This window comes from Pseudopipra pipra, chromosome 7, assembly GCF_036250125.1.
Source record: "Pseudopipra pipra isolate bDixPip1 chromosome 7, bDixPip1.hap1, whole genome shotgun sequence".
NCBI classification, from domain to species: Eukaryota; Metazoa; Chordata; class Aves; order Passeriformes; family Pipridae; genus Pseudopipra; species Pseudopipra pipra.
In genome coordinates, this window is record NC_087555.1 from 2,702,567 (window position 1) to 2,722,534 (window position 19,968).

The window sequence follows — 19,968 nt, forward strand, 5'->3', positions numbered from 1 at the left end:
GCCCTGTGTGTTTGTGTGTGTGTGAGTGACCGGTGCATGTGACTCTGGCTGTAAGTGTGTGTGTGTGTGTGACTGTGTCTATAGTTGTGTGTGTCAGTGCCCTGTGTGTCTCTGGGTGTTTATGCGCCCTGTGACTGTGTGTGTGTGGCTGTTTGTCTGACTGACTATGCCATGTGTTCTCTGTGTACGAGTGTGACTGTATGTGTAAGTCTGTGAGTGTGACTGTCTGTGTGTCGTGTGTGACGGTGCATGTAGTGTGTCCTCTGTGTGTGTGACTGCGTTGTGTGTTTGTTGTGTGTCCTCAGTGTACCTGGTACATGACTGAGTGTTCTCTGTGTGTGTGTGTGATGTGGTGAGTGTGTGAGTGTTCTGTGTGTGTGATGTGGTGGGTGTGTAAGTGTGACTGTGTCCTGTGTGTGTGCCCGTGCCCTGGGCGGTGCCATGGAGGGAGTGGGTGACCTGTGCAAGTGTGACACGTGTGAGAATCTGCTGTGTGTGTGCAGTGCCCTCAAGTGTGTGCAACTCCACGCGTGTGCGCAACTCCACGTGTTAGCAAACTGTGGCTGTGATGCCTCCTGAGTGTCACCACCCCCAGGCAGGTGTTGCTACCCCCACGTGCACACCAGTAGTGCCTCCCTGTTGTCCTCCAGGGACTGCTGGCACTGCCAGGAGGGGATGGGGACAATGGAGACCAGGTTGTCACCCCGGCACCCCGTGAGGAGCCCCGGCCAGCTGGTGTGACTGGGAGCGCTCCCAGGACAACTCCGCCGCGCCTCCCGGTGCTTCCTGTCGGCCACGGTGGGATGTTCCTGGGCAGTTTAGGGTTGTTTTGAACAGCATTCCACTGGCTGTGCCCAGCATTTATTTTCCAGGAGGATTTTCCCAGCTGGGGCTCACTGATGTCACAGGTCACCGACCTCTTTGCTCCTTGCTGCTGCCAGGGGGGACGTTTTGGGAGCAAAGGATGCTGCGCAGGGTTTGGCTTGGGGTGGTGGTCAGTGGGAGAGGTGGAGTCGTGCAAGTGTGTTATAGGGAGGCAGGAATGTGCTGCAGCCTCGGGCTCAGGTGCTGGGATACCCATTTGGGTGTTTTGGGATCCCTGGCTGTTAAGGAATAGCTCAGGCTCGGAGTGACTTCGGTACAGAGGGGACGGTGGTGACCAGGGCGTGGTTTTGTGCCTCTACCCTCGTTAAACCACGTGGCCTCGAAGCCCCAAATCCAGAGGATTCACGGGATGTGGGATCAGGTGCATGGAAATTCCTGTGCTCTGGCAGGGAAGTGCTGAGGAAGCGTTGGGAATGCCCACCACTGCTCCCCCCCCCAGCCTGTCCTTCCTGGCTAACACTCCCTGAGATTTGCATTAATTAAGTTGTGGCTGTTAATTAATATATATAAAATACAACTTAATAATGAAGTTATGCTGAGCAGAGCAGCAGCTTGGGCGGGAGTTGGATTTGAGGGGGGGTGTGGTGTTGACACCTGTGTCTAGATGCTGAAATGTCTGGAATAAGGATTTATCCTTGATTTCTTTAGGCATAACTGCAGCAATGGGATGCTTACATGTCCTTAAAAAAAATCCTTGAGAATAGCATCTTCCTGGGATGGCTTGTAGCTCTGACAGGGCTTAGTGTTGGGCTTGGCAGTTGGGTTAATGCTTGGACTTGATGACCTTAGAGGGCTCTTCCAACCTAAAGAACTCTGGGATCCTGGGAATGTTTGCATCTCCTCCTGGCTCTTGCTCCTGTGCAGCAGTGTCGGTGCCAGACCCCGCATAGGTGCCCTCATGCAGTGTCTCTGGGAGCAGCTTTTCTCTCCTTTTCTGCTTTTTCCCTCTTTTCTCCTTTTCTCTGGAGCAGGTTGCCCAGAGAAGCTGTGGCTGCCCCATCCCTGGAAGTGTCCAAGCTGGGCTAGTGGGAGGTGTCCCTGCCTATGGCATGAGACGAGCTTTAAGGTCCTTTCCATCCCAAACCATCCATGGTTCTGTGATTCCCTCACCCTTTCCAGGGTCTCCGTGCTCTTCCCCCCTTGGGCGCTCCCAAGAGGATTCCCACTGTGCTTCTTGATCCCGCAGCCTCTCCGTGTCCCCTCCAGGGTGGGGATTTTTTTGCCAGCAAAGATTCCAGCTTCCCATATATATATATATATATATATATCTTTCCAAAATAACCCCGGTCAGGCCGTGGAAGGGAGTGTCCTTTTCAAAAATAGCAGCTTCGTTGCTCTTAATCAAGCGAAGCCGGAGCAGCGCCGAGTGATTGCAGCCGCTGCTTGACATCCTAATTATGTTTTCATTTTAATGAGAGGAAAACTCTTTGAGAAGCTAAAATATTTATTTTAGCCTGGTGGGGCTGTTCAGAAGAGCCTGTGTGGATGTTAAGGAGGTGGTTTAGGCACCGTGTGTGGGTTTGTTGTTTTGTTGGGTTTTTTTTAATGGGAAAAACATTTAAATCCAGCAAGGAGCTTTTCGTTGCCTGGGCTGGGAAGGGAGGTGGCAGCTGGAGGAGAGGTCAGGACGTGGAGGGAAATTTGCATCCTCCTCAGTCTTCTTGTTTTCAAGTGGTCTGAAGGTCGTGTCGCCTCCTGGCTCGGTGGGTGGATTTCTGATGGCAGCTGGAATGGGATGAATGCAAATCAACTGGGAGTCCCTCAGCCTTAGGTTTGGCACCTGACTTTTGTCTCCTTCCCAAAATTCATCCGGAAAACACCTGAGCTTTGCAGGCTGCCCAGGAGGCTCCCCAGGACGTGGTAAGGACATGGGATGGGTTTCCATAGAGTCACAGATCTCCTTGAGTTGGCAGGGCCCCACCAGGACCATCGAGTCCAACTCCCGGCCCTGCCCAGGACACCCCAACAATCCCACTCTGTCCCTGAGGGTGTTGTCCAAACACTCCTTTAGCTCTGGCACCGCTGCCCTGGGGAGCCTGATCAGTGCCCAACCACCCTCTGGGGGAAGAACCTTTCCCTGAGATCCAACCTGACCCTCCCCTGCCACAGCTCCAGCCATTCCCTGGGTCCTGTCCCTGCTCACACAGAGCAGAGATCGGAGCTGCCCCTTTGCTGGGGATGGCAGCTCCCAGGAAAGTTTTGTAACCAAATGTTGAGTTCCCTGAGTGACCAGTGACGAGTCAGGTTTGAAAGAGGGGGATCAACCCACTGGAAAATGTATTTATGCTTTTTCACTGGGATATATTAATAGGAGCCCCTCTGCTCTGGAGCCAGGCTGGGAGAGCTGGGGGTGTTCAGCTGGAGAAGAGAAGGCTCCAGGGAGACCTGAGAGCCCCTTCCAGGGCCTAAAGGGGCTCCAGGAGAGCTGGAGAGGGACTTTGGACAAGGGCCTGGAGGGACAGGACAATGGGGAATGGCTTCCCAGTGCCCGAGGGCAGGGTTAGATGGGAAGGAGTTGTTGACTGTGAGGGTGGTGAGGCCCTGGCACAGGTTGCCCAGAGAAGCTGTGGCTGCCCCATCCCTGGAAGTGTCCAAGGCCAGGTTGGACGGGGCTTGGAGCAACCTGGGCTAGTGGAAGGTGTCCCTACCTGTGGCAGGGGGTGGAATGAGATGAGCTTTAAGATACCTTCCAGCCCATCTCCGATGGCTGCAACAAGGTGTTTATTGAGAGCAATCTGTTTACTGAGAGCAATGTTTATTGAGAGCCCTTCCCTCTGGACAACAGGATATCCCACAGGGATACAGGAGGCGTCTCCACTGTCAGCCCCAGCTGAGGACCCATCCAATCTGCTCCCTAAAATTTGCAGGGTGAGATTTCAGGTTAAAAAGCACAAAACGTGTCCCCCATGGTTCCCGGCGGGGCCTGAGCGGTGCTGTCGGAGCGAGCGGAGGATGCTCTGCTTTTGCTCCCTTCTCGCAAACAATCCCCGCATTAACCCTGCCAGTGTCTGGGCACAGGGCTGGCATTGTTTGGGGACGTTGGAAGCACCGTGCCAGCCTTGGCTGGGGCAAGGAGCACGTGGATCCCTCAGCGCTGGCACGGGGAAAACCCGCCGCCCGCCGCGGACGTGACTTGGAAGCGAAGGCTGGAGGGGCAGGAAGAACCATGAGGAGCAGCGGGGGAGGTTGCTCCTGGGGGAGGTGATGGGATTAATTCCTCTCCCTAAAGGAGCTGCAGGGTGGTTTGGAGACACCCAGGACAGCTTTGCTGCTTCATTGTGGGGCTGCAGGTTTGTTAGACTCCAAACTGCGACCCGCAGACTGAACTCCTTTTGTGGCCATAAATAACGTTTGTTTTTTAGGAAGGAAAAAGCATAAAGCACTTGCAGGACCTGCTGATGGGAGCAGGTCCTGCAGTGGGCACATGCATGTCCTGACAAGTCCCTTTCCTTGGCTTCCCCAACAAAGTGGAGAGACTCGCTCCTAACAGCTCAGAGCTGGTTTTTAGTGCTCGAGTGATGTCCCAGTTCCATTAACACCACAGCTATCCACGCTGAAGGAGCATTTTTGAGGATACCTGTGGCATCAACCCCCTGCCGTGGTCCTCCTTGCAGCCTGGGGTCCTTAATTTCTCCTGTGCTCCTTGGGGTTGGAGTGATTTCTGTGGATTTCTGTAGTGATTTCTGTGGATTTCTGTAGTGATTTCTGTGGATTTCTGTTCCCGTGGGCTCGTAAAGGAAAGCGTGGGAGGATGCAAAGGGATGTGTGTGGATGTCTCACAGCAACATGGAAATGAAGCAGCATGTGAAATCCCATTGCTGCCTGGGGGGGGCTGCAGGTCCAGGTGTTCCCAGGGTAAAGTCAGTTTTTCATGGATCAAAGAGCTGACCAGAAAACTTTTGACTCTTTCATCCTGTCCTTGGATTAACTTTATTTTTCCTATGCTGACAAAGTTGGCATTTTGGGTGGGTTGTGTGTTTTTGGAAGGAATCACTCGTCCCACAAACACTAGGTACTGTCTTTAATCCCAGTTTTTTTGTGGCCAACCTGCTGCTCCTCTGTTAGGAACCCCTTGACCAGTTCACCCCCAGCCCAGGAGATATTTCTGTTTTTGACCCGGTGATTCCATGTGGGTTTGTCCCAGGGTTTATTTTTGTGCTGGGAGGCCGTCATTCCAAGCTGGCATATCAACTGCTGGGAGCAGCTCTCACTACCCAGGGAGCAAAACCAATTGCAAGTCCTGGGGCTAAATATTGCTGGCTGTTCCTATGGGAGTGGATGTTCCCGCTCTGCCAGGAGAGAGGTTGCTCCAGATTCAGCAGTGAGAAGGTGGTACATCCCATATCCTCTTGACAAGATCATCAGAGAATCCCAGACTGGTTTGGATTGGAAGGACCTTAAAGCCCATCCCATCCCACCCCCTGCCACGGGCAGGGCCACCTTCCACTATCCCAGGCTGCTCCAAGCCCCATCCAACCTGGTCTTGGATACTTCCAGGGATGGGGCAGCTACAGCTTCTCTGGAAAACCTGTGCCAGGGCCTCCCCTGGGAAGGCTGAGGAGGCCCTGGCACAGGTTGCCCAGAGAAGCTGTGGCTGCCCCATCCCTGGAAGTGTCCAAGGCCAGGATGGAGCAACCTGGGCTAGTGGAAGGTGGCCCTGCCCGTGGCAGGGGGTGGGATGGGATAGGCTTTAAGGTCCTTCCAACCCAAACCAGTCTGGGATTCTCTGATTCTTCCTCATCTGGGTGCTTTGATGTAAATTGAAGGGATGCTGATGCACATCTGGTTTGCAGCCCTGGTAAATGATGGGGAAAGCTGTACATAATAATAACAATAATAACAGTAATAATAATGTGAAAGCCTTTCCTTTTCCCAGTGCTCTGTGTTCTCTGAAGTTGCTCCCTCTGCCCCCTCTCCTGCCCCACGGGAGGGTTGCCCTGGGGACCATCCCATCATTTTCAAGAGGGAAATCAGTGCCACGAAGCAAACCCAGATGTTTTCTAGCTGACTCCAGAAACCTTTGACCCAGCAGAGCATCGTGGCTGTAGTGTGGAGTCGTGGGGGTGGGTTGCTCATCTCGTGCTCCAAAGGAGCTCCCGGCAGAGCTGTTGCTTCCCTCTCTCCGGGGGTAAATTCAGCAGCTGCCTTCTCCTGTTGTGCCTGGATGAAGTGCTTTAGGTCATCTGTATAAAGTGCTTTAGGTTGTATTTAGGGGGAGGGGTTTGCCTGGTGTGTGGCCTTGTTTGAACAACGCTGCCTGTTTCCTTAGGAACAGGGAGAAAAGGCTCTTTGGAGCTGGACAATGGGGCGTCACCGGCTGGGTCAGTGGAGGAGAGCAAGGCAGGAGGCGTTTGATGGTCACTGCTGCTGGAATCAGTGATCTTAAAGGGCTTTTCCAGCCTAAATTATCCTGTGAATTTGGAATGAGTCCATGGGTGGGTTCTTGGCTGGAGCATCCGTCAGTTCACTGGGCGCGGTGGGAGGTGCTCGCGTTGTCCATCCAGGAGACACCTCCACCAGGAGGAGGAAGGGAGCAAAAGGAGCAGGAATTTGGTCACACAGGGAGTTCAGACTAAAGTCTCCCAAGCCTTTGGGAGTAAAACCAACGTTTGAGCTCGGGTTGCGTCGCTGTGGGAGCTGTAAAGTCTGGAATTCTTGCGTTATTCCTGCTGCTGCGCCGTGGGTTTCGCTCCCATCCGTTCCCAGAGCGGCGCCGGGTCCCTCGGCACAAACGCCACCACAGCTATAATTAAACAAACTCCTCAGTTTTTTGTAGCTGCTCCAGCTTCCTGGAAAATGGCAGCGAGCTGGAGGCAGGGAAACAAAACAAGCCATGGCCCGGCCAGAAAAAGCCTCCTCACCTCTGTGGCATTTCCTTGCTTTCTTTCCCCCCTCTGCAGCCTCCCTCCCGCTCCAGCCCCTCCTGCATCCTGGCTGCTGCATTGAAAACCTGCCATCAGATTAGCTCTCCCGGGGTGGGGTTGCTCTGGGAAGCGTTTCCCAGCCGGCAGCCTGCCTGGAAAGCCAGCCTTGGGAATTGCTTGCTCCTTGCTCTCTCCCAAGTCCCTCCGCGCTTAAATCCCCCCTTGCTCAGAAAAAAACAGCATTAGTGGGGCTTTTGGGGTGTGTGGCTGAGCCTTCGAGGCAGACTGAGCTGTTGGAGGCCCTAAGGAATAATTCCCAGTGCACGTGGCCTGGGAGCAACTGGTCCTTGCAATGGATAAGGTTTTTGGAGGTAGGGAAAAAAACGAGGAGATGTGTGAGTGCATCTTGGAAAAGGAGGAGGACATTTGTGGGTTCATCCCACAAAAGGAGGAGATGCCTGAGTGTATCCTGCGAAAAAAGGAGGAGGAGATGAGAGTGCATCCCAGAAAAAGAAAGACATAGGGAGTGCATCCTGCAAAAAGGAGGAGGAGTTGGGGGGGTGCATCCCAGAAAAAAGAGGAGGTGCACGAGTGCATGCAGCAAAAAAAAGGATGATGGGATGGATGGGTGCATCCCTCAAAAGGAGGAAATGTGTGAGTACATCCCATCAAAAAGGAGGAGGAGATGGGGGGTGCATCCCAGAAAAGGAGGAGGAGATGGGGGTGCATCCCAAAGTTTTTCTTGGCTGCTCCATACCTATGGATACTGCTGGCTGCAGCTTTATTGGAGCAGCCTCCCCACGAGTGGAACCTCTGTGGGGATTCATCCCGTGTTTGACTGGGCAGAGAAGGACAAGTAGGGTTTTTTTTTTGCAAAGGGGAAGAAGACAGAGTCTCCGGTGACAGGGTGGGTTATTTTTGGGGTGGTTTGTTCCTTTTTCTTTGATACCAGCTTCCTGGGATGCATCTCCTTTCCAACAGCCAGCGTCTTTGCTGGGGAGCGGGGCCACAAAACAAGCCTTTTTCTGGGTCTTTGGAAGTGTTTTCCATAGTTATCTCTGGACACAAAGTGTTTACTGTCCCTGGGAGAGGGCAATTACCTCGTCAGCAGAACAGAGCCAGCACTGGCCTTGACCAGCTTATCATCCCAAGGGTGCCGGGCAGCGCCGCCGGACTTCGGAGCTCATCACTTCTGCCTGGGAAGGATGCTCTGGGATTGGGCCATCAGCCTGGTCGGTCTCCTCCCACGCATCCATCCACTGCCTGGGTCTTCTCCACACACATTCGGTCCTGTAAAACAGACGAAGTTCTGGGGCTTGGGGATTTTTTGATTGCGACTTGCTCTGAGTCAGCAAACGCTGCTGAGAAATTGGGAAGTGCTTCCAAGTCATTTTTCCCGGCTCTCCTACTGCTCTGTGGCCCCTGCTCCCCGGAGAGAGCTGGAGCAGCGCTCCTGAAAGTTAATCACTGCTGAAAAATGCTTTAATTAACTCAATTAGCCAGACGGCCCATCTGGGTCTGGCAGCGCCTGACGGGAGCCGTGGAACAAGGTCGCAGCTCCGCCCCAGGGACCAGGGCTGGGCAGGACACATCACTCAGCCCAGGCCCCAGGGGATGGTCTGGCCTCCAGAGTATCCCTGCTCTTGGACCTGCAAAGGGAGGTGTTTTACAAGGGCATGGAGTGGTAGGACAAGGGGGAATGAATTCCCACTGGCAGACGGAAGGGTTAGGCTGGATACTGGGGAGAAATCCTTCCCTGGGAGGGTGGGGAGGCCCTGGCACAGGTTGCCCAGAGAAGCTGTGGCTGCCCCATCCCTGGAAGTGTCCAAGGCCAGGTTGGATGGGGCTTGGAGCAGCCTGGGCTAGTGGAAGATGTCCTGCCCATGGCAGGGGGTGGAAAGAGCTCTTTAGGTCTTTAAGGTCCTTCCAAACCATTCCATGATTGTGCCCCTTGCCCCGCCATGGGACATCCCTGAAGTGCCAGAGCAGCTGGTGCCTCTCCAGCTCCTGCTCTGCCTATTCACAGGAGCTGTAAAACATCCCCCAAATCCAGGATGCAGGACATGACCAGGCATGGAAAGAGTGAGCAAAAAAAAAGCCCTGCAGTCAGTTTGAGCAGAGGAATGCAGGGCCCTGGAGCAGGGATTTGGGAAGGGTGAGTGTTTAACCCTCTCTCTGCGTTGGGGACCGTTCCATCCTGGCTTGATCTCCGTGTGTCGACCTCTTTTAAACCCTGGCCTTGCAGACATCCCGAGGGAAGCTGGTTTTCCTGCTGCCTGGCTGTGATGGGAATCCCCAGGTGGAGATGCATCCTTTAGGTAATGGGGAGGGATCCATGCCCTGGAGGGTTTGGGAAACTGGGGCCTGGAGCATCTGTGTTGCTCCATCGGAGGCTTGAATCGTGGTCTCTGCAGTTGTGGTGCTCATGTCTTCAAAAATAGGCTTTAAAACCACTTCAAAAATGCTTTTGTGGTGGTGGGAAAATAAATCCCTGTGTCCAGATCACCCTGCAGTCAGGCAGGACAAGTGGAATGGGAATCTTGGCTCTTTAGCCTCTTTAAGGGATGTGACCGGAGAGCAGTGATGCTGGTGCTGCATCCAACGGTTCCCTGGCTGGGAGGGGGAAAGGGAGGTGTTTTTCCCTTAGGAAAGGGCAGGTCCTTTTAGTCCTTTAAAAATTAGTTCCTGGTTTCAGGCTGCTTTAAGGCAATTGAGCTTGTGGAAGGGGGTGGAGAGTAATTCCCTGTGGGAAGGCTGGCAGGGAAGGTGATGCTGGGCACTTCCTTTGGGCTGAGCATCCATTGCCAGGGCAATCCTGCCAGGGAGGTCTCAGCTCATCCTCAGGTCCCAAGCAGTGCAGAATTCCAAGCATTATCCTGATTTCCTTCTCCTTCAGTGGATGGGATATGTGGGAATCCTTGGGATGCAGCGGTCTGAGCCTGTCTGTGAGAAATGACACATTCCATATGCTGCAAACACTTCTGCCTCCCTTTTGCCTTTCACTGGAAAATCCTCATCCCTCTTCCTGCACAAAAAAACGTGAGTAATGCCAGAGAAATTTGGGATGAGGCCCAGCAAGCCATCGGAAATCCGGCTGAGCACCGCTCCGACTTCGGAACTAAAAGCTCCCAAGTGAATAATGTGGCAGGAGAAACAGCAGATTTTAAGGGACTGTATTTTCTGGGGGGAGCTCTGCTTTATCTCTCTTTAAATCTCCAGCCTGCAAAACTTGGGAATGGCTTTTTTATCACCTCCCTCTATTTGTTTTACGCCTCAGCAATGACACATTTCCAGTTGTCCTGTTAAAAACGAAGCTGGTGGTATTTAAAAATAATAATGATGCCAGCTGTCTTGTGATGCACATCATGTGTTTTGGCTGAGAGACTTTAATGTTGTTTCCTGGGACCAGGCATGGAAAAAAAAAAGCTGAATTCTCTGTAAAAGTGGATTGTTTGGAGGCTCAAATTCCAGTGGATGTTGCCCTTAGGAATAACGGGGGGTGGTGGCTGTCCCTCTTTTAGGTTTCTTTTCTCCTTCTGGGCTCTGCCAAAAAAAGTTGCCATTTCTTTCCTACTGATGGAGTAATTAAGTTGTTCTCCTAAATATAAACCCGTCCTAGTGCGTCAGCTGTGCCTGGGACTTCACTGCTTTTATGTGGCACTTCAAGCAAGTTTTAATTAAAAAAAAAAAAGAAGAAAGGTCCATCTGCATTGGTTTGATATTTAGGGTTTCTTTCCTCATCAAGAGCGTGTCTAATTCCAGCCTGACCCTGCAAAGTCCTGCAGGCTTCATGTGGGAATCAGCTGGTTGTGCTGGAGAGCATCCCTCAGCTCCTGCAAAGCTCTTCCTGCCTCCTGCTTAGAATCATGGAATGCTTTGGGTTGAAAAGGGCCCTAAACTCCATCTCATTCCACCCTGTGCCATGGCAGGGACACCTTCCACCAGCCCAGGTTGCTCCAAGCCCTGTCCAACCTGGCCTTGGACACTTCCAGGGGTGGGGCAGCCACAGCTTCTCTGGGAGTTCCATTCCAGGGCCTCCCCACCCTCCCAGCTAAGAATTCCTTCCCAATACCCCATCTAACCCTGCCCTCTGGCACTGGGAAGCCATTCCCCCTTGTCCCACCACTCCATGCCCTTGTAAAACGTCTCCCATTCCCTGGAGATCCAGATCTTCCTCCAGCTGCTTCTCCTTGCAGAGCTGTCCCATCACTGGCACCAACATCTGCTGCACTTCTGGATGTGACCGGCACGGAGATCTGGAAGAGCTTGATCCTACAGGGGAAAAAACCTGGGATGTTGATGTTGCCATTAAAGATGCTGAGAAAAGGAGGTGTTGTCTAGGCAGGTGGGTGAAGGTGCCATGGATGGTGCCCTGGAATGTTGGTTGGACCTGGAATTGTCTCCTCTGGCCAAGAGCCTGCTGCTGGTAGGTCCATGTTTTGGGTATCGAGCGACCTGGTCCCATGGAAGGTGTCCCTGCCCGTGGAAGGGGGTTGGAATGAGATGGGCTTTAAGGTCCCTTCCAACCCAGGCCATTCTGTGATTCCATGAAATCCCAGCAGGAATGACTGGAGCATGTGGCTCTCAGGAGGCTCTCAGGTTCCTCTGCTTGTTGTGTCTTGGGCAGGAGAAGCCAGAGCAGGTCTGTCTCCTTCCAGCCTTGCCTGACTTTTTGGGGACAGCAGAGAGGGAAGAACTTGCCCTTTGGAAATATTCCCTCTGTGGTGTCCTGTGGCTGCCTGGTTTTTAGGGGGTGCTCTTGTGCACACGTGGAAGGGCATTTTTGTGCTTAAAATGCAGAAAGGTCTAGAAATGACTCCCCTCAACCTGTAAAGCTCTGCCTTAAGCAGGGAAACAACCTGCCATGACTTTAAGATGACTTTCAGGTCTTGTTTTAATTTTCCCTGGTGACTAAGGCTGCAAAAAATGTTTCTGAGGTTCAACCCCACTTCATCCAGCAACGAGAGCAATTTACAGCAAAGCTGAGATTCTGCCAGATTTACATGAATTACTATTTCTATGCCCAAGCATCTTGCTAAAAAAGGGGCTTTTTCTCCCCCCAAAATGCTGAGCTTTTTGCTAAGGGTTATGTCCTGGCCCCGAGAAGCAGCTTGTCTTTGCCATGGCCTGTGTGGAGGCTGCAGGGGAAGGCTCAGACTCTCCTTTCACACCACGTTAATCCAGACCTGGCCCTCGCTGTGTTTTTAAGCTGGCGTAAAGCTACAGTTCAAAGTGCGTGGCTTTGTTTGCAGATAAACCCTTTCAATAAACATCTGGGGCTTAAAATGATGAAATTGGTTTCTTATCAGCCACCTGAGCCTGTGATGGGATGGAGCAGGTTTTAACCTGGCCAGACCAAAACGACAGACCCCTGAGGTGCCGAAACAACAACCTGAAACAACAACCCTGAAGTGCCGGCAGACGGGAGGGGGGGTGGGGGTGGTGTTTTGGGTTCTTGCCCTTCGCGGCCTTGTTGATGCTGTGGAAAATGCTTGGAGCCACTGCTTGGATGCTCCCTGGCCTCCCTCAGCCCCGGGTTGGGTTCCCCTGGAGTTAATTTGCAGGTTGCATGAATTCTCCGTGCAGTTTGATGGGCTTTAATTTCAGGGGTAATTAATTAACCAAACAGGCGTGGCGTTTGCTCTTGTGTTGTCTAAACAGGGGCCTGTTTTGGGTTCTCTCAGACACCCTCCTGGCTGGCAGAGGTAGGTCTCTGCACCTGGAAAGCTCATTCCCACCTGTGGAAAAGCTCTAATCTAAATTAAGGTGAGGACTTGTGCTGCCAAAACCACCTGAAATGAACCACGTGGTCTTTTTGTGTCAGTGTGAGTCTGATGTTCAAAGCATGCTGTGACTTGAAGCAGGAACACTTTCTGGGATGGGTCTGCAACTGGCTGGATTTACAGGTGAGATCAAGTCCAAAGACAGCAGGTCCCAATCCAGCCTCTGGACCGGACCAGATGCCTGTTTGAGTTGGTTTAGATTAGCTGTGAAGAAGAAATCCTTCCTAGGAGGGTGGGGAGGCCCTGGCACAGGTTGCCCAGAGAAGCTGTGGCTGCCCCATCCCTGGAAGTGTCCAAGGCCAGGTTGGACGGGGCTTGGAGCAACCTGGGCTAGTGGAAGGTGTCCCTGCCTATGGATGGACTGGATGAGCTTGGAGGTCCCTTCCAACCCAAACCATTCCATGATTCTGTGATCTGCCCTCACAACCCCTTCTTGCTGCACGCATCCCAAATGGCATCATCACCTGGCATTGCTTTGCTCTCCAGGTATCTGCTCCCTCTTTCCAGCATGGTTTGTGGACCGGGGATTGTGTCCAACCTGGAGCATCCCGTAGGGCGACCACCCCCCAGTCCAGTTTAACCCCCCATCTTGTTTTCCTGTCACACCATCAACTCCAGCAAAGGGTTAAGCTGCTTAAATCCAGGTGTCTGGGGGGCATCTGGTTTGGAAATGTTTACCAAGAAGGAGCTTAAAACCTCTGCTGTGCTGAGGAAATTCATTGCAATGTGCTGATTGGATTGGTTTTTGCCTCATTTAGGCTTGGGGTGGGTTTTGGCTCCTCTCAGCATTGTTGGTGTCATGTAATGCGGCAGCAGATCAGTGCTGGACTGATCAGGAAGGTGTGTAAGAACATTAAACCCAGGCTCAGCTTTTGCACCAGCTCATCTCTCGAGTGAGCTTGGATAATCCAGAGAGGTTTCATTCCTTAGCAGTGGAATCTGTGCTAGCTGCTCCATGTCCATGGACTTGCTCAGGCAACAAGTTGGGAACAAAACTCCTTGTTTTTTCCCTAAAATGGTCCTCCTGACTGAGGATAGTTGGAGGTAGATAAGTCTTGGTGGAATACCTGAGCTCCCTCTTGCCCCAGTCCTGCTGTCCTCCGTGGTGGTTTCTTGGGGCTGACTGTCTGGGACACGGGTGACCAAATCCAGGGGGTGCTTGGAGATCCTGCAGGGAAAGCCCTCTCTTCCCCTCCCACCCCTAAGGCTGGCCTATATTTGAGTCTCCCTGGTGATGGATGTCCAGCAGGACTCGTGCTCCAAAGTCCTTGCTATAAAAGGAAACTTTCCCGTCCTTCCTGCTCTGCTCACAGGGGTGACATTCCCACCAGGAAGGCCGTGATGGACACCAGGGCCATAATGACATTTTTTCCCCTCCCTTCTCCCTCTCCTCCATCAAACCTGCCATGCATGGCTTGAAGTCGCCTGGCAGCAGGAGCCAGGCTCAGGAGCTGAGCCAAGTTTAAGCTGGAGGGCAGGATTTTTCCTAGGGCTTGGCCAGGAGTGGAGGGGACAGCCTGGAATGGGCCAGGCTCCGCTGTGATGCCTGAGCAGGGACAGTGGGAATGAGGTCCAGTGGTGGGAATGGGGTCCAAAGCAAAGCCCTGAGAGCGCTGCAGGAGGGCTGGGAGGTCCTGGTGTTCCCACAAATCCCTTCTTGTTTGCTGGAAAAGGGACTAAAGAGGCGTGTGCCGGGACGTGCGTGAGTTCACACCGCTGTGTTCCCTCTGGTACAAAGAGCTCATGTTCGGTGTTGTCTTAAGGGGTGGTTTATCTTCACATGGCTTGGGTGGGTTTTTCTTTCGAAGATGAAAGCGTTGGCTTTGCAAACACAAGCCCTGGAGCAGGAGGAGGAGATAAGGGAAAGGCGACGAGGTCGGGAATCACTGGGATGTGAGGCATTGCTGGCAGAAGGCTTGGGACAGGCTTCTAGGGGGAAAAAACCAAGAGCAACATCTCCACCCATCTCTGGCAACAAAGCTTCTGGAGCAGAGCCAGGATCACAAGGAGATGAGCTGCAAGGTCCTGGTGTGTTCCTGGCCACCACAGGTGGCACGAGGCCACCAGCAGCTTCAGAAGCCATCCCAGTCTTGTAGGAGGCTGCAGAGGACCTGGCCGGGTCCCTGGGGGCGTTCCCAGTTCGGAGGGTGTTGTGTTTGTCACGTGTGCTGGAAGATCTGTTGTTGTCAGTGTGGGGAAAGGAGGCAGACCCGAGCTGGTGGGATCATTTCCTGCGCGTTGAGCAATGCCAGCCCCACGGCCAGGGCTGGGCTGGGTCACGGTCAGGAGGGAGCTCTCGAGGGTGAAGAATCTGCAGAGCAAACCCAACTTCCTGAATTATACTGGTTGCTAAAATGCAGAAATTTTGGCCCCTTTTGGCCCTTTTTTCTGAGGTTCTCTTGAAGGCCTTTGCACGTTGCAGTGTGTTGGTGCTCCCAGGCACAACTCCCTGAGCAGCTCCTTCAGGGCTGGGGTGTCCCCTGGGCTTGGAGGAGTCTTTTCTGCATCTGTTTCCATGATGCTTGAGTTACTGGGGGTTTTGTGAGAGATAAAAGCAATGAGTTCAGTGAATTCCTTGTGTGGGATGAACGTGCTCCGTGTGGGTCATGCTGTGACTCCATCAGATGGGTTTTTAGCTCCCAAGAATTTAAATTTGCTCATATCCAAGAGAAACGGCCTGTTTTGAAAAGAAACCTCCAAAAACACTTCTGTGTTTGTGGGAGAGCCACAGGAACTTGTCTTTGGAGAAAGAAAAAGCAAATTTAAAAGCCATGAGCAACAAGTGACTGGAGTTGATCTTGGCCCTGGAGTGGGAAGAGGATAAGGAGTGATTGATTGGGAGCTCTTTCTTCGCTTCCCACCTTTCAGTTTGTGGCCAAGGGTGGAGTAGGACATTTCTCCTGAGCTGGTCCCGCAGGCTTCGGGCTTGAGGGGCTTTTGGATGCATTTCCCAGGGAGAACAGGGGTGCAGGACAGTGGTCATGGCAGAGCTCACCAGTCCTGTGTTGTGGTGGCTCCTGTTCCTGGTGCTTCCCGTGGATTCGTGTGTGCCATGGTGGGATGCACCCCGCAGCTCCAGGGAGAGCTGGGAAGTGTGGGATGGGCAGGGATGTGCATCAATGCTTTGCTGGTGGCAGGTCCCTGTGCTGCCCTGGCCTGGCTCCATCTGCAGCCCTGCCCGTGCTTGGTACCACCCAGCCCTGTCAGCCCTCCCCGGCCTTATCAGCCCAAATTCTTGGCACTCAGGAGTTTTCCATCACTGAGGCTTCCAGAGGGATCCTCTCCAACCTTTGGTCAGTGCTTCTTGGAGAGGACCTTCCCTTGACCAGCAGCAGAACCGGGGTTTGCACTTTTGGGTGTTCCCGTTGTTTTATGACATTTCTTTGCTCGAGGACGTGGAGTTTTAATGCTTCCATTAAGGGTATTTTTCCCGGGATTGCTTTTCCCTGCCAGCCCTGCTCAGCATGGCCATGTTATGTCCTTGATTTATAACCCCTTGTCCAGGGAGAGGTGGGTCTGTGCCATAATCCCATCAGGACCAGCTCGGTGTGACGGATGGAGCAGGGAATGTTCCCGGGGCTCTCTCCCTGTGCCAGGGGGTCTCCCTGAGGTCTGTGGGGCCAGGAAGGGAAAGCCTGTGGTTGTTTTTGTGGGATAAGTCATACTAGACAGTTTGCAGAAGTTCTTTTTAACCTTTTCCATGCCAGTTCACACCGGGAAATGCTGCTGCTGGGAAGCTGAACTCCATGTGTTCAAGTGCTGCAGAAAAAACACCTTTTGGATTCATTATTTAAGAGGCTTTAGTGAATTTTCTTTTAATAGATGCTTCACCATCACCAGCCCCACACCTGCCCAAACCTGCTGGTGCTCCGTGCCTGGTGGAATCACAGGGAATGGCTGGAGCTGTGCCAGGGCAGGGTCAGGTTTGATCTCAGGGAAAGGTTCTTCCCCCAGAGGGTAGTTGGGCACTGACCAGGCTCCCCAGGGTTTGGTCACGGCCCCAAGGCTGCCAGAGCTCCAGGAATGTTTGGACAACACCCTCAGGGACAGGGTGGGATTGTTGAGGATGGTCCTGTACAGGGTCAGGAGCTGGACTGGATGAAGCCTTTCCCAGAGAAGCACAGCCGGATCTGTCTCATCCCAGAAACCTCACTTACAGTTAAACCCCAAAGCAGCACCATCCATCCCAGGAAACTGGTGAGGATTCCTGGGGTGCCAGCCAGCCCCCATGGGAATGTGCCCCTCAGGGCTTCCCTAAACTTTCCCCAAGCCTCAGCAAAGCCTGGTTAGGATGTTGGACAGAGTCATGTCCCCACGGTGGAGCCTGCTCCTGGCAGCTGCTGCCTGCTGGGTTTGTTGGGATGTGGGGAGCACACAGCAGGCCCTCCTGGCTGGAAGGCTTGAATTTTACCCTGGAGCATTCCCTCTCCCCCTGTGGGAGGGAAAAGTGGTGTAAGAAGCAGGTTTTTGGTGCTGCCTGAGGAGATGCTGCCGCTGTCCTTGCTCTGATCGCTCCCTGATTTCCTTCCCGCCGCCGTTCCCTTCGGATGCTGTTTATGGCTTTGGGTAAACACGTGGGGCTGGGTTTTTCCTAGGCTATATTTAATCCCAGGCTAAATTTAAAGTGCTTTCAGGGGAGTTTGCAGCCCATTGTCTCAGTGATTTCTAAACAAATCTTGCCTCCTCCAGCCTTGTTTCCCCTCACCCTGCTCCCCACTATCCCCTTTAATTCTCTGGATTTGAAAGTCTCCTGGATTTCTGTCCTACCTCTGCATTCAGAAGCATTTTGGGGCCATCCCCAGCTCCAGAACAGGGCTCCCATCCCAAGTCTAGCGATGGGGGGCCCCATCCCTTTAGGCATCCTCATCCCTTTATGTGTGTGAGCATCACTTCATCCAGGACAAACAGACACATCCAGGATGCTGCTCTTGGGAGAGGAAATGCCTTTTCATCATCCCTCATTTTTATGTAGATTCCTGTTGCCTTTTGAGGCTTCAGGATTGGCTGTAGAGGGGGGTTTTCCAGCTGTTTCTCCACATCTGTCAGAGATCTTCAGCATGAAGTTATATAAATAGAGAGGAGAGAGGGAACATCCCTGAAAATGCCAGACTTGGGGATATGATGGTGAGAGTTGTCAGTACTGTAGCTGCAATAATTAATATAAAATTCAATATAAAAATTTATTCATTGTATAATATAAATAAAAATTAATGTAAATATAAAATTAATAGAAAATAATCAATATAACATTAATTCTGCTGGACAGCACAGAAACATATCCTGGGTGGATGGTGAACTGTGCCAGCCAAGGAGAACATCCTTCCTCCCTTCCTTGCTTCCCACTGGTTATTCCTTTGTCTTACCTGGCCTAGCTCTGCTAAGCTCAGTCTTGACTCAAAGCCTGGTTTCTCTGGATTTATTGCCTGCCAAACCCTCTCCCCTTGCCTTGCTCCCAGCAGGCCCCCAAACAAGGCTCTCCTCAAAGGGCAAACGTTTGCACACCAGTTCTCCCTTCCCTTTTCTGGCTGGAGCCTGGTGCATCCCTTCCAGCTCCCACATTCCCGGCATACCAGCCCTGGGGATGGCTTGGGAAGCATTTCAAACCAGAAAGTATCTCCTGCTCAGGCTCTCCCCTGCAGATTTCCTCTTGCTGCATTCCAGAAAAGGGCACTGAATCCTTCGGGGGGCTCCCTATTCCCACCTAAAGAATTTGGGGTTGGGGGTTGTTTTCTGCTTGGTCTAATTTTCAAGGGAGGAAAGGCAAAAATTGCATGGGAAGGGGAGAAAGGAAAAATAGTGTTAGGAGAGGGTGAAAATCCCCTCATAAAGCAGGGATTTGGATATAACTTTAGTTCTAACTCTGTTTTTAAGAGCTGTTGGTGCTTTGCAATCAGGCTGGAGTTTGAGGGAGCGGGATGGAGGGATGTTGGGTGCCAGAATTACCAGGATGATGCCGGATCCCTGGAGTAGCAACACACAGCTCAGGCTGTGCTCCAGCCTTGCCTTCAGCTGGCAGAGAGGCTCCAGCATTCCCTGATTGTCCTGATCCACCTGGCCCCTCTCCAAGTTCCAGAGGACAGGGATGATGTCAGGGAAGGTCTTACCCGCGCTTGCATCAGCCACAACGTTGGTGGTCGGAATGTCGGCGTGTCCTGTGGGAAATGGGGGAATTTTCCTCTCTGCTCTTCCGCAGGGATTCTGGAAGTGGTTTTGCAAGGGAAAAAGGAGGAAAAAACTCTGTGTTTTTATTTTTCCTCAAGTGAAGCGGGGCGGTTAGTGCAAGAAGGGGTGTTTCTCTGCCTGGTCCCTGGCTGGGGAGGGAGGGATGCAGGGAGCAAGCGGGAAGAGCCAATCCCCATCCCAGGAAATCCCAGTGCTGCAGTGGGAGAGAGTGGCGACCCATTTAAACAGGCAAAAATCCCAGTCCTGTGGGTCCTCCACTGCTCTGGGTTCCCACAGCACCCAGTGCCTGGTGGCTTTATAATTATGTATTACAGCAATGTGCAAGTGCCCTGGAAGGTCTTGGGAAACAGGGAGAAGGACCAATTTATGATCCTGGAAGCGACATATCCCTAAAAAGCTCTTCCTATGGGGTTGTTTCCAGCAGCAGCATCCTGCAAGACCAGGCTGTCCTTGCTACACAAAGCCCTTGGTGGTTTTTAGACAGTGCTGTGGAGCATCCAGGTTATGTTCTGTGATGTTTTAAGGAGAACACGGGGATGTGTTCCTGGGTGTGTCCCTGGGTCGTTGTCGCTGCGATGGCACCCGGAGCCTTTCTAACATGCTGGGGTTTGTCTCTCTCCCCCAGGCTGGTTCCCTGAGGTGACAGGGGGGTCCCTGGAGAGGCCATGGCCACCTAGAGCCTGGTGGGGCCGGAGATGGCGGCGCAGAGGATCCGGGCGGCCAACTCGGGGGGTCTCCCGCGGTGCAAGTCCGAGGGGACCCTCATCGACCTCGGCGAGGCCTTCACTGAAACCAGCCTGGGCGACGTCAAAGGTGGGTGGGGAGGGGCCCCCTCCTCGTTCCCCCTCACCCCGGTGTCCAGGAGGGGTTGGTGACACCAGCAAGGCCTCGGTGTTCCCTTTCCCCGGAGCTCAGGGGGGTTGGTGACACCACCACGGCGGTTACGGCCCTTGTTGTTCCCCTTCCCCAGAGCTGGTTGCTTGAATACTCCATGTTTTCCCCTCTTTGACTGCTTTTTCCCCTGCTGTATTTGCCTTACCCAGCATAAAAGGTGGCGAGGGGGGAATTGCTGTTCCCCTGGCACGAGCCCAGCCCAAGGAATAACTCCAGGTGGGAGTTCTCGCACACTGAGGGCCTTTAAAAATAAACACGCACGTGGAGGGGCCGAACATCAAACGCTCAGCTGCAAATTGGATTGTTTTTAGATCAAAAATAGGAATTACTCATGTTCTCCGAGGGCTTTGCTGCTTTCA

General features: G+C 52.9%; 1 protein-coding gene and 1 long non-coding RNA gene across 3 annotated transcripts in view; one reads left to right on the forward strand and one right to left on the reverse strand.

The window, feature by feature from the left end:
* The window catches only part of SH3BP4 (SH3 domain binding protein 4), a 33,834-nt gene that overhangs the window by 624 nt on the left and 13,242 nt on the right, over positions 1-19,968 (forward strand). For both annotated transcript variants that reach the window (XM_064660198.1, XM_064660199.1), the window contains exon 2: positions 19,341-19,528. In XM_064660198.1, the coding sequence (XP_064516268.1) occupies positions 19,411-19,528 (118 nt within the window). In that variant the 5' untranslated portion in view covers positions 19,341-19,410. The remainder of the gene's footprint in view (positions 1-19,340; positions 19,529-19,968) is intronic.
* Positions 5,524-19,344, reverse strand: LOC135416895 (uncharacterized). Its single transcript, XR_010431805.1, has 3 exons — positions 18,637-19,344; positions 7,850-8,039; positions 5,524-6,628 (listed from the first exon to the last, which is right to left on the reverse strand). It is a non-coding gene; the product is annotated as an uncharacterized LOC135416895 (long non-coding RNA).